Genomic DNA, 12,759 nt, shown 5'->3' with positions numbered 1-12,759 from the left:
CTTTCTGTCTTTCCTCACAGGGTGGGAGCTCATCATTCCTTTAGGTGCTCTCCACTCTCCCTGCAGCTCTGTTGGATTTGGGGACCAGAGCTAGACACATCCCTGAGTGGGATATCAATGTGCCCATGGATGCAGCCCAGGACCCTGTTTGTCTTCACTGTACATCATTTGCCCTCAGTAAACCTGCACTGGCTTGTCCCAACCCCCTGCTTCCTTTGCCCTGCAGGTTTCTAGGAGAACTCTCTCCAGGGATTGGAATAACACTAATGGGCCTGGAGCTTCCCAGCTCCTCTTTTGGATGTACTTGTAAATGATCAGAGGGCAGGTTAAATATTATGCATGCTAAGCTCTGTCTCTGGCTGACAGGAGCAGAGGAAGTCAACAATCAATGAAAACTTATAAACAACACCTGGTAACACTATGTTCAAAAAATAGATTACTTATGAGCATGGAATAGGCCTCTGTGATGGACTGTAAGTCCCCAGCTACACTACAAGATGTTGCCAAAACATTATTTCTTTCACAGACACACATCAGTAAAACAAAAATCCAAAACGAACAACTCTTCCAGTAAAATCCATATGCTCCTCTAATTTCAGATACTTGAACCCAAGCCCTGATTTTTAAAATCAACAGCCTGCTTTTGGACAAATACCTTAGCCATTACTGATTCCTGATCTTAGCATCTTTACCAGCACCACCTTCCTCATCATCAGAGAGGCCAGAAGACCTCAGTTAATATGCAGGACCTCAATTGCTCTGCTCAAGTACTACTGCCATCACTGCCCCAGCTCTACAACATTTTTATCAGGCATCACAGCTGGAAAGCATCTTCCCCCACTGAGTCACAGGAAAGATGCAATTGTAGCATTCACCTTTCTTCTGGAAGGAAAAGGAATTAGAAAGACTTCTGAACCCATGGCATAACAAACACTACATAAATAAGATTTATTTGATTAAAGAAATTTGAGCAGCATCTCTCTTAAAAATAACTCTAAAAGATAACTGGAATGCCTTATAATCATTATATTTGCATTTTTTGGACTGGGTTTAAGAACAATGTATTTTCAACTTCTCTAAGACAGACTGGAATGATTTCACTGTTATGACTGCAACAATATCATATAATTAACACATGTATTTACTGCAAAACAGCTGCTCTAAGAGAGAAACAAAGAGATATCTTGTCTAAATTTCCAATTTTATTAGTCAAAAAAGTCTTGATCAACTATACTCTCTTTAAGTGAACAACTGAAGCTTTCAACTCAGTTTGAAGAAATCATTCTGTCATTGTCATTTATTTACTATTAACAGCATTTCTCCTCAATTCTAAAACATTAAGGAATGAAATGGGAAGTCCTCTCTTCATTGTGGTGAAATGCTGAGGAATCAGCAGAAGGGATCCCTGGAACCCTTTGGATTTGCTTCAGAAACCAAATGCCTCCAGCCAAGTCCATGATTTCTTACTGTTAATTATTTTATAATAGCTGTTAACAATTCCTAATTTAACAGTTCCTCAGCACCCTCAGTTTCCTTTAGAGCTCCAACAATTTTTCCAAAGAATTCAAAATATATTTTTTCTGACCATGGATAATATCCTAATAGGACTGCCATGAAGATGAATATGTACAAACAGTCCAGAGATAACTTCATAAATACCCTTTCTATCAGGCTACACACACACTCTGTTAACTAATTTCTTTCACAATAGGACAAACTCCTTAGTTCACTGACCAATGCCAACAACAGAAATGTTTTAGAAACAAGTGGTTCAGTTTTTAAAGAAATGGTTAAAGTCAGGTAAAGTTACAAGTAGGCAGGGAAAAGATTTTAGAACCACTGTGACAATCACAGATGACATCTCCTAGGCAATCACATGCAACACAAAAGAACCCCTGCATTTGTAAAGAACAGGCCAACACAAAAAAATGAGCCAAAATTACAAATAAGATGAGAAGAGAGAAGGAGCTCCTCTGAAAAGATTCAGTGGTAAAACAGGTGACTAAAACCACTTTACTACAGAGATTAATTTTGGTATGTAATCCATAGGGTGGAGAGGCAGCAGTCAGGGAGTGTTCTGTTACCTGGCCATAGGCTGTGGGGGCAACAAAGAAAATTAATGACTGCATTTTGCAACTTACTATTTAGCAACTAAGACCTGTGGGCAGCTGCACAAAACACTCTGGAGAATGTAAACCAGACCAGCCAAGCCCAACCTGAAACCTCACAGTGGGTTTGGGGGAACAGTTTTACAAGCTCAGCACAGCAACTCCTGATGCTCTTGCATGTGGGCAAAAGCCTCTGTGCTCTTCTTTCCCAAGGTTCTTTCTTTCAATGCCTTGCCCCAGAAACTTATTTTTCATTTGTTCTCTAACCTGATGTTTTCCAGACTCTTTAATAAGTGACTACAATTGTTTTTTCATAGAGGGGAAAAAATGTTGGAAGTTTTCTACTGTTTTACCAAGTCCAAGTTGCTCAGGCAATAGTGCAGTGAGAGACTCAACCAGTTATGGGACAGTTTTCACCTTTGGTGGCAGTAAGCTTTCAAGCTGATTCAGTTGCTCCTATTCCCTAAATCACTTTGATTCCAAGGGTCTTGCATGTCCAAGAGCTTGGTTTTCCACCTTTTTCCACAGGCTCTTTGCCACACTACAAGATGATGCATGGTACCAGAAAAGATGTTCAGGTTAAGACTACAAAATCTCCCAGCAAAGTAAGAAGCCTGTGTGAAGAAAGCTAAATCATTATTGAGAGTGATTGGAGGTGAATACTTCCAAAGAAGCCCAGGTCCATGATCAGTACCAGGTTTTGCACACTAATGCAACTCAGCTTGTGAAAAGGGGAAAAAAACAAAGACAGAATTTCAGAGACTAAGGGATGATAGTAGACAGACAAACAGAACTCAGCTGAATCAGAAACACAGACAATAGCCCAGTATCTCTTCACATTGCTCCCCAGCTTGCCATAAAATATTTGATGTCAGACTCAGCTGAGCTGATGACTCTGGCTGGGTTGGTTTGAGGGATTTCAGTGTTTTGCCTTAGGTAACTGATACTGGCTGCTAGCAGAGGCTTGTTGCTTTCTAGGTGAGACAGCTGGGTAAACCAAAATACAATTTCCTAACTCCAGTGTGAAAAATCTGGGAAGCATCCATGACATAAATGTAGATCCAACAGTTATACTCCAATCAGCTGCATGCTGGGCCATGGGGACCATGAGGCTTTCAGAGCTATCAGCAGCAAACCAGCACTGCTCATCTTTTAGCAAAGGTTGTGAGAAATGTCTCTCAATTCCCAGTGTGAGCCAGTCAGCACAACTTTCTGCTCAAATGTGTCTCAAGCATGGGTACTTGCCTCTGACATGGTGATTCCAGGCTCTCCTTAGAGGTAACAGGAAAAAACCCAGTGCTTTTAGAGTAGGACTCATCTAATCTATTCTAAACATTTACAGTGTGGAAGTGCTGATTTCCAACATTTTCATAAAGGAGTTTAAATGAGCTGAATGTGCCTACATCTCATGAGATGAAACCCACTACAGATTTCAGGATGAACTGCAGATCTGTGACAGAAGAAATATTTGAAAACTGAATGCCAAAATCTTTTCCACATAATTTTTAGGGCAGTAATTTCACTTAGAAAAATACCATGTTTGGTACTCAGATCAGAGGGTCAAGTTACTCTTGGGCAGGAGTTCTGGCTCCATCTCCCCAAAAGCTTCCCTCAGAAGCCTCTTTGGTAGGAATGTCTCCCTGTCCCATGAAGCACAACAGCCTGGGATAACAGATTCCCTCAGGACTTCTTGGAGAACTCCTCAGCACAAGTGGCTTGCAATGTAAGGTCTCAGTCTCAATCATCATACTTTTCACATCTGAATTTTGTTTAGGTAATCCAAATTAATCAAAAGTAATAAAAAGTTAACTTTTATTGTTCCAAATTTGAAACTAGCACGGATGTTTTAACTGATTTTATTTTTGCATTAAAACACTGGCGGTTGACTAAATGATCTCTAGAGGTCCCTTCCAACCCTCACAACTCTATGATTCTGTGAAAAGGTACATCTCTAAGTGATAATTCTGTAGCCCCATGTTCAAAAGTCAAAGCAAAAAAGGAGATTTTTTTAAAATAAATAGTAACAAGCTTGCCAGTTAGGTCTTAACTCAGCAAAGGAGTGCATGACAAGGGACCATTCAAATCCTTATATTCAGCTCTGCAACAACCAGGAGACTTTACTAATAAGTTGTCTGTGGCTGCCATTTGTTTGCTTTTTAATAAAGTTTTACTATCTTGGTCAACTTCACAAAATTTCATTCAGAAGTTCAAAAGAAACCTGTCAAATGCAAACTACACCAAGTATAAACTAATACTGGTTTGGGTTTTTTTTTAAATAAATCCTTACTCTACCACTAATTTCAAAAATCTATATTTTTTTCTTAATACAGGCTTAGTAGGTGTTAAGAAATAGCTGGAAATACCCCAACAAAGTAAGTTTTAAATTTCTGAAACTGGGATGGAGTACAGGGATCTGTCCCTACCCTCTACAGTACATACTTGTTTTTTGTTGAATGAAATTCCCAATTGCAAAGCAAAAGTAAACAGCAAAAGCAACTTCAGGTATTTGTTTCAACTACCTTACTTCTCATACTTGCAAAAGTTTAATGCAAGTACACAAAAGCAGTTGTGTTCAAGGACTAGGAATATAATGGATTTTGCTTCTCAATTTTCAAACCTGTGCTTCAAGTAGGCTGGATGGGGTAGGATCAGTAACCAGGCCTGCAAGTCATCAGCATTTCACAGCACAAAGAATAATGGTATGAGACAAAAAATTCCCAGTCAGAAAATAATTGGCGTATACTTAGAAAACAAAATTTCCTTATTAGGGTGGCAGTAAAATTGAGGGAGTTGTCATCGGAGAAAAATACAGCCCTGCAATTTCGGGATTAAAATATGAATTGGAGCATTCTCTACATGCCAGACTATTAGCTTCTAGGTCAAAGACAAAAATGTCCTCTCTGTTCAAGATTTCTGTGCTCTATAAAGTCTTAGCAGCATCTGCTTTTCTGTTGTCCAGCAAGGCTGAGTTCTGAACACTGGTGTGTACTTAGGCTGAAAAACAGCAGGATGTAATACTTTCCATATTAATCATGAGGATTACAGACAGTAATGCCAGGCACAGCTAATAGATTTGAGAATGCACAAACACTTCAAGTTGGAGCTGCACTTAAAAATCACCAGATAAAGGTTGGATCTGAGCAGGAGGGACATCCTTTCTCTACACTCACCACTAGTAGGTGTTAGTGGGTGCCATCTCCAGCTCTGAGAATGGAGAATAGGAGAGGATGAATGAAGAAAAACGGAGCAGAGATTGAAAAACTATGAGAAATCAGCCATATCATCATGACTTCCCCGTAACACACACAGCCACACATGCATGCAGCCATTTCTAATTGTTTTATCAATATCAGCTTTGCTGACCATTTAAAAATCCAACCTATGCTTTAAAACAGGTAGCGTACGTGTCAGGAACACAAATGTTCACCAGAGCAGCAAAACACAAGACCAATTCAACAGAGCAGATCATACATTTTTAACCTCATAGCACGGCAGGAAAATGCTTTAAACCTGTAGCAAGTCAATGAGAAATCTTCCCCACTGGTAAGCACAATAGCAGCCATCCATTTCAATAGAAGTTTATCAGCAGTGAAACCTGACCGAGATAAATGACGAAGCTGTTGAGCCACAGCCTGCTTCTGCCTGCTGCAGGCTGCCAGATAAAATGGGAACAAAAGCTCCCTGCTGTACCCCCTACCAGCCTCCATTAACCCCTGCTGATGCTTTATTATCGTCTGGGGGCTCCAGAACAGCATAGCATGAATCAGTGGGTAAAAAATAAATAATAAAAGCTCCTATGTAGCACAAACAAACCAGAAATGTGGCTTGTAAGAATGGTATTCGGTTTGGTACCCCTGCAATTGAATAAGGGTTCTGAGGAATCCCACATGCAAAGGCGAGAAAAATGAGAAAAGCACAAAGTATGTAAAATCATGTATGAAAAAGGCAATAAAGGCAAGTACACAAATGCATTTCTCCTGCTTTTACCCCCCTTTTCAACTATACACAAACACATGAAGCAAAGCAGGGACCAGGGATTTTATTCTGATGCCTTCATGTCCAATTCCAAGTTTCATCTTTGGAACCTGTCACAAACACCTTTGTTTGCTGCACCTACGCCAGTGTCCTTTCTTCAAATATAAGTTTAAAACATTTACTGAAGGCCAAAGCATCTTCTATTACACAGATATTAAAAAATGGATGGTGAGGGCATGGAAAGTGCAGCAAATCTCCTCAAGATTCCTGGTTGCCATTGGAGAGTGGGCAGTGTGAGCAAACTTGAAATGTTAGTAGTATTTTAGCTATCACAGATTAAGATAGGAATGCACATTTAGCAAAGGCCACCTGGTTAGCTAACATCAGAGGCTCTACCAGTCCAGCTGGCCCTGCCTAATCAAAATCTCCACTGTAGAAGGGGATAAAGTCCTTGTGGTGCCTATCAGGAATGTATTAGGGAAGATAGTTTGGATCAGCTCTGCCTCAAGCAAAGACAAACTCATCCATGGGGTTGTTTTTGCTCAAGACTGGGGTGCACTTGGTGGGTGATGTGGAAACAAAATGGGCACCTCAGGGGGATTTATTTTTTGGGTGAGAACTGTGTGTGATGTTGAGCTGTATAATATTGGTTGCTGAATGACACTGTCGCTGCATGCCATAACTCCATGGACAATGAGGATGGACTGCTCCAGACACACCAGTCATGAGCTCCTGATGTAATTTGCAACCAGCCAATGCCACAAGAGTCCTCTTGTCCTAGAAGACACTTGGGACAGATAGAACCCACAGCCATGGACTTAATTAACTCAACAGACATCTTGGGGGGATGGCCACTGACTACAGAAATGAAAGCTATACTTTGTGTGTGTACATATACATGTATACATGATGTACATGGTATAAAATAAGGGGTAGGACATGTCCTGGTTCTGGCCAGAACAGGATTAACTTTTGCAGTAGTCAGGAGAGGGCATGGCCAGGAGCTGGAGGTTATTCTGTACCCCCTCAACTCATGCTGGGAATGGGGAAAAGGGATTCTCTTTCAGGGAGAAGGGGTTCCTTCAAATTGAGGAAACATGGCAGAGAGAGCCATCCAGTTTTTTCTCTTGTCAGGGATATTCTGAATGAATAATTTCTTTCTGTCATTACTATTGTGCTGTTACTGTTAGTTTTCTTATCTCCTCGCTGTTTTCAGTAAATTATTCTTATCTCAACCAGTGATCTTTGCTTTTTGTGCCTCCAATTCTCCTCTCCATCCTGTGGGGAGAAGCGAGAGGTGTGTGGCCTGGAGAGTCTCGACGGGAGCACTAAACTGGGGAGTCCCATTCCTTAATCATGACAGGTGTGGATAAAAATAAAATCCCCTTTAGACTGAACCATTCTCTTGGATAGACACCCCCACTGCATCCTACAGAGCCCTTCCATGCTTTACTCACTGCAGAAGCCACACTGAACATGTGTGCTGATCATCACCAGGGTCACTGATTTTTAGCCCCTTTCTGCCCCTCTGAAGGGCAGTTAGCAAGCAGCAACATTGCATCTAAGGAAGAACATGACAGAATGGCCTCAGCACAGCAGAAGAGAGGCTGCATGGGTTCCATCCAAAGGTCTACCCATCCCAGTAGCCTTTCTCAGAGAATAATCAACACTTACAGAACTGCATAACTGAAATGCATACAGAAACTTTTCAAGAAGCCTCCTTTCTTCTACAGCAATTTACAGTTCAGTGATTTGTAGTTCAGAGGCAATTTTATTTGCCACTAAATTGTAGTGGAATTCCCTTCCACAAACCTACCCAGTCTTCCTAGTAATGTGTCAGCTTTTAACATCTACAACCATTTCCACAAGTTACAACATCAGCTTTTGCTTGTTCTGCACCCACCACCTAAAATTAGTTACAAGGACCAACATCTTCTGTCAAAAAAAGTGTCTGTGTGGGAAGTGTTGGCCACCTTATGCAAAATTTTATATATCTGTGCCACATATGCCTAAATTAACACCTTCAGGAATCAAAAAATACAAACCCACAACCTCAAACAAAACCAAAATCCAAAAGCACCGAAGAAAAACTGTGGGAGAACTTTTTCTCTGTTGCTTTAAAAGTTTTAGCCCAACTGTTTCAAGATTTACTGCAAGTTGATAAGAGTTAACTTTTTATAAAAAGCAGCAGCAGTAATATAACTAACACTTGGAGACTCATAGGAAAAAATAACTAGTAATTCTGAAATCTTAGAGTGATGAATCTTTTCTGATGCCCTGCAGAGATGGTACATGACAACCTGGAACAAACTCGTTTTATTGGCTTACACTGATTTAAGAACAATGAAATGGAAATTGTCCCAAAAAACCTTTGTGCCAAATCAGATATCTTCTGTCCTGCCACAGACACTGTAATGTTGACATAAACATTCTATGATGTGTTCTAGCCAGTTTGACAGAGTTGCAGCAGTGAGCTCATGCCTGATCTAGATGAAAATTTCTGCCACAAACCGATCCAGCACTGAATAGAATCATTATTAATGAATAAGGAATCTCAGTGTTCTGGCAAACATGAGGGTGAAGAATGCCTAACTTTCCTTTTGCAAAACACAATCAAGGCTGAGACAGTATCCGGGCTGAAGTGCTCAATAAATAAATCTCTACACAACCCTCAGACTATTTTCTCCTCTTTTCACAGAGTTGGTGTAATATTGGGTGAATTACAGACTATAAATCTTGTTTTCAGGACAAAGAAAACTCTGCTCCACGAGGCTCTCTCAGGGAGTCCTTCAAAGCAACTCACCTTGCAGGACTGGAGTTACTTTGGCTCTAAAGGAGAACTAACAGTTGTGTGACCTTCCAGCACATGACTGTGACTTCACCTTGACTTATTTGTAGTTATAAATGAGTAAAAACAACTTTGTAAGTCTAGAAAAAGAAATGATTGTGCCAAATATGATAAGTGTTAAAAGTTATTTGCAACAGTTAGGAATCAACAAGGAAACTGTAATTCCTCAAAGGAAGGCAAATCTACCAGGATATAGCACAGGCAGACCTGAGCACCAGGTAGCAGTCAGGTCTCCCACTTCCAACAAAAGCTTTTGACAACAAATTGATCAAATGCTAAACAATACCATTTTCTCAAAGACTGACAGATAATAAATGCCAAATTTGTTTCGCAACTGTTACACAACAAAAATAAATGCAAGACTTTCAATGTGGGAGAGAAGAAAAAAGTGTCCTTTTTTTTTTAAATCAAAAGTTTCAATTGGACATGTAAGAAAATAGGAAACTCTATGCTCTTGCTGAAACTCTAATTAAACAAGGGAGATGCAAAGTATAAAGGATTTCTGGAAGTATAAATAAGTGCATGTGAAAAAATATTTATTTCTTTAAAATATATTTTACTAGGCTCTAAATTGAGCAGTGCAAAGACTGAAAGATGATTTTTTTTTAAAACTACATACATTAATTCCAGTAAAAAGCTTTTTCCCCTAATGACCTAAGAATTTACTTATTTAACAAGTCCTTATCACACATTCTTACAAAGACAGCTCTACTACAGGGATATAATTTCTATTTTACACACAAAAAAATGAGGGAAGAATAGCAAGTAACTTGCCCAAAGGCTGAGAAGAACAGAGTTGTTTCTAAAAGCACAACTCAACCACCATCCCATCACCCTTTTCAGCTGTATCAGAATATGAACACCTAGAAAAGCAAAACTACATTCTATAACTTCATGGAATAAAAAATGCAGGTACAGTTACAAACCTCTATTTTGTCTGTTTTGGCATCTCCCCAGTATATTTTGCTTTCTGCATAATCCAGTGCCAACCCATTTGGCCAGCCAAGCGAGGTGTTCACCAGCACAATTCTGTCTGAGCCATCCAATGCTGCCCTCTCAATCTTTGGGATTTCTCCCCAATCTGTCCAGTACATGTACCTGCAAAGGAAACAAACCTTATTAATCCAAACCTCCAATATTCTTATAAACCTCCAATATTCTTATAGCATCTTCTGGACTACTCTTCCCCAAAACCACATAGCCTGCAAAAAGCTACAGAAGCCCTAAACTAAAAGTATTTCCTTACCTAGGTAAGAATGCCCAAACCATTCAGAAAGAACTGGCATGCAAACATACAAAATTCCTGTACCAGTCTGCTCAGCAAGACAATATAACCAGGGCTATTAGCTAGAATAAACAAGCTGATTCACGCAGTCCACAAAAATATTTTTAAAAATCATAAAATATAGACACATAAGGTGACTACCCACGTGGTGAAAATAGAGCAGTAGTGCTTGTGCCTCAGAGATTCCCATTATTTTCATTTGGAAAGCTCAGAAGTTTATCACTGCATAGATAGAGAAACTATGTAGATAGTTTACCACTATCTAGATAGAAGCAGACAGAGATATCTTCTTTGCATGACAAATATGTTAAAAAATGCTCCCAAACAGCTCCTCACCCAACCATGGGATCCAGCACAATGGCTCTGGGTTCTTCTAGGTCCTCTGATATCAAGATTTTCCTCATGGTGCCGTTGAGCCTGGTGACCTCGATGCGGTCCGTGCCCGTGTCCGTCCAGTAGAGGTTGCGCGCCACCCAGTCCACGGCGATGCCGTCGGGGTGCGCGATCTGCGCCGTCACCACGAACTGGCTGCCCGAGCCGTCCAGGAAGGAGCGGCGGATGGCTCTCACTTCGTCGTCTGTCCAGTAGATGTACCCTTCCAGAGGGTCGAAGTCGATGGCGATGGCGTGGCGGATGTCCTCCAGCGGCAGCACGATGTCCGTGAAATCCGGCGTGTCCAAGGAAATGCGCCTCAGGTCCGTCCGGCGGGCCAGGAGCAGCAGCGCGGTGGCACCTGCAGGAACAGGACAAACACCTTGGAAACATTCCTGGAAACAGAGAACCTGAGTCTGTTCTTTCCCAACAACATGGTCTAGCTACCTTGATTTCACAGTGTTAAAAATCTTGGGTTTCTGTGGTTGATATGACCCCTGAGGTATTAGAAAGTTTTTTTTTTCCCAGCTCCATTACCACTGAAGAAGTTGAGATTTGTTTGTTCTGTTTTTCAAGGTTGTTTTTTTTTTCTTATCTATTACATTCCTTCTCTGACCTGCTGAGATCTGTCTGGCAGGTTGGGTTGTGGCACAGTGACTGCCCTTGGGGTGGTGATAACTTTTTATACTACAAACTATGAGTACTTTATTTACAATAATTTTCTAATACCTATCACCTATGTTAGACAGTCTGTCTCCGCCCTAAACCAATCAAACAGTGTCACCATCCCAGCAGAAGATGGAGGACAAGAAGAAGGGGAAGGACAGAACATGCCCAGATTCCTCCATCTTGCCTCTTGAATCCCCATAATTCTACTTTTCCACCCTGTGACAAATTAACTACCATTCTACTCAAACTCTTGTGGCTTGTAAATCTTCACACAAAGTTGTTAATTGTTTCCATGGGCTAAAATCGAAGGCACAGGTGTTTTTGACTCCGTGCCAGGGTCTCGAATCACCCAGGGCAGCCAGAGGAATGTCCTGGGTCCCGACAGTTAGAAACTGTTGTAAAATAGTTGATAGATCCTTAAGCATGTACTGTTAGTTTGGTTGTTATATTGTAAAAGGGGTTAAAAGAGTAATACACCTCAATAAAGTGCACCATGCCCCAGGTGAAACCAGCCAGCCTGGAGAGAACTGTAATGGGCCAATCAAGGCCTTAAACCTTCATGCAAATGAAGGATCCAAAAAGAAACCAATCCAAAGGGACAAAAACCAAGATTGAAAGGGGCTTCTGAGCCACTGAATTTGTGCCACATCGGGGACATCCCCAGCGCTGGTGTTGGTTGCAGCATCCTCGACGGGAATGCTCCTGCTTGGCCCACGGACCCCCTTGCTTTAGGCCTTTCTTTTTTTTTTTTAAATAAAAGCTGAAACCACTTTAGTACCAGGAGCCTGCTCTTGTTTTTATCAACAGGACCTAACCAAACTGCTGGGTACCAGCAGAGAATTCCACTCCAAATGTGAAGCTGCTCATAATGTCTCTGTTTACTCTTCTTCAGAACAAGTCAGATGTGTTTACAGAGAAAACTCAGTGGTCCTTTCCCAGAACGTATCATGTTGCTCATATTCTCCATCCATATCATTCCCTCCAAATTACTGAAATAGATATGCAGCAACTATGCTGCTATTTCATGCAAATCAACAGATGGCCTGCAACCTCTTAGATGAGAAATTAATTATTTACTGTTTGGTGCTATTAGTGAGAGGACAGCCATGACAAACAAGCTGTATGTTTCAACAATGCCCGATAAATGGAAAAATTGTAACAGAACGCCATGAGTAAACCTCTTTTGAGAAACTCTACTTGGAGGAGTCAGATTTGGGAACAGACCACTGTGCAATGACCATGCAGAGCAGGAGGGCTGTCACCTTCTCCCACATTTGCTAAGAACAAGCTTATTGAAGACATGAAGATAAATAATAGTGTCTTATAAAATACTTTTGAGCCAAAGCACACAAAAGCCTTGCCGGCTTTTGGGTCAAAAGTCAGAATCACAATAAATAACTAAGATCAGCTTGCACTGCAGAAAATGTTTTCACACAGGCAACTCAGCATGTTTAATGGTACTATCAATGACAGTTGCCCTTATTGTCTAATCGAGTTCATTT

At 40.8% G+C, this 12,759-nt stretch overlaps 1 protein-coding gene across 1 annotated transcript in view; it reads right to left on the bottom strand.

The window, feature by feature from the left end:
* Positions 1-12,759, bottom strand: part of LRP6 (LDL receptor related protein 6) — a 116,528-nt gene that overhangs the window by 39,992 nt on the left and 63,777 nt on the right. The window contains exons 6-7 of the mRNA XM_059471981.1: positions 10,553-10,949; positions 9,858-10,029 (exon numbers count right to left, since the gene is read on the bottom strand). Coding sequence (XP_059327964.1) covers positions 9,858-10,029; positions 10,553-10,949 — 569 coding nt within the window. The remainder of the gene's footprint in view (positions 1-9,857; positions 10,030-10,552; positions 10,950-12,759) is intronic.

This window comes from Ammospiza nelsoni, chromosome 5, assembly GCF_027579445.1.
Source record: "Ammospiza nelsoni isolate bAmmNel1 chromosome 5, bAmmNel1.pri, whole genome shotgun sequence".
NCBI lineage: Eukaryota > Metazoa > Chordata > Aves > Passeriformes > Passerellidae > Ammospiza > Ammospiza nelsoni.
The sequence above is the reverse complement of the archived record's forward strand: the minus strand, read 5'-3'. Positions and strand labels throughout refer to the sequence as shown.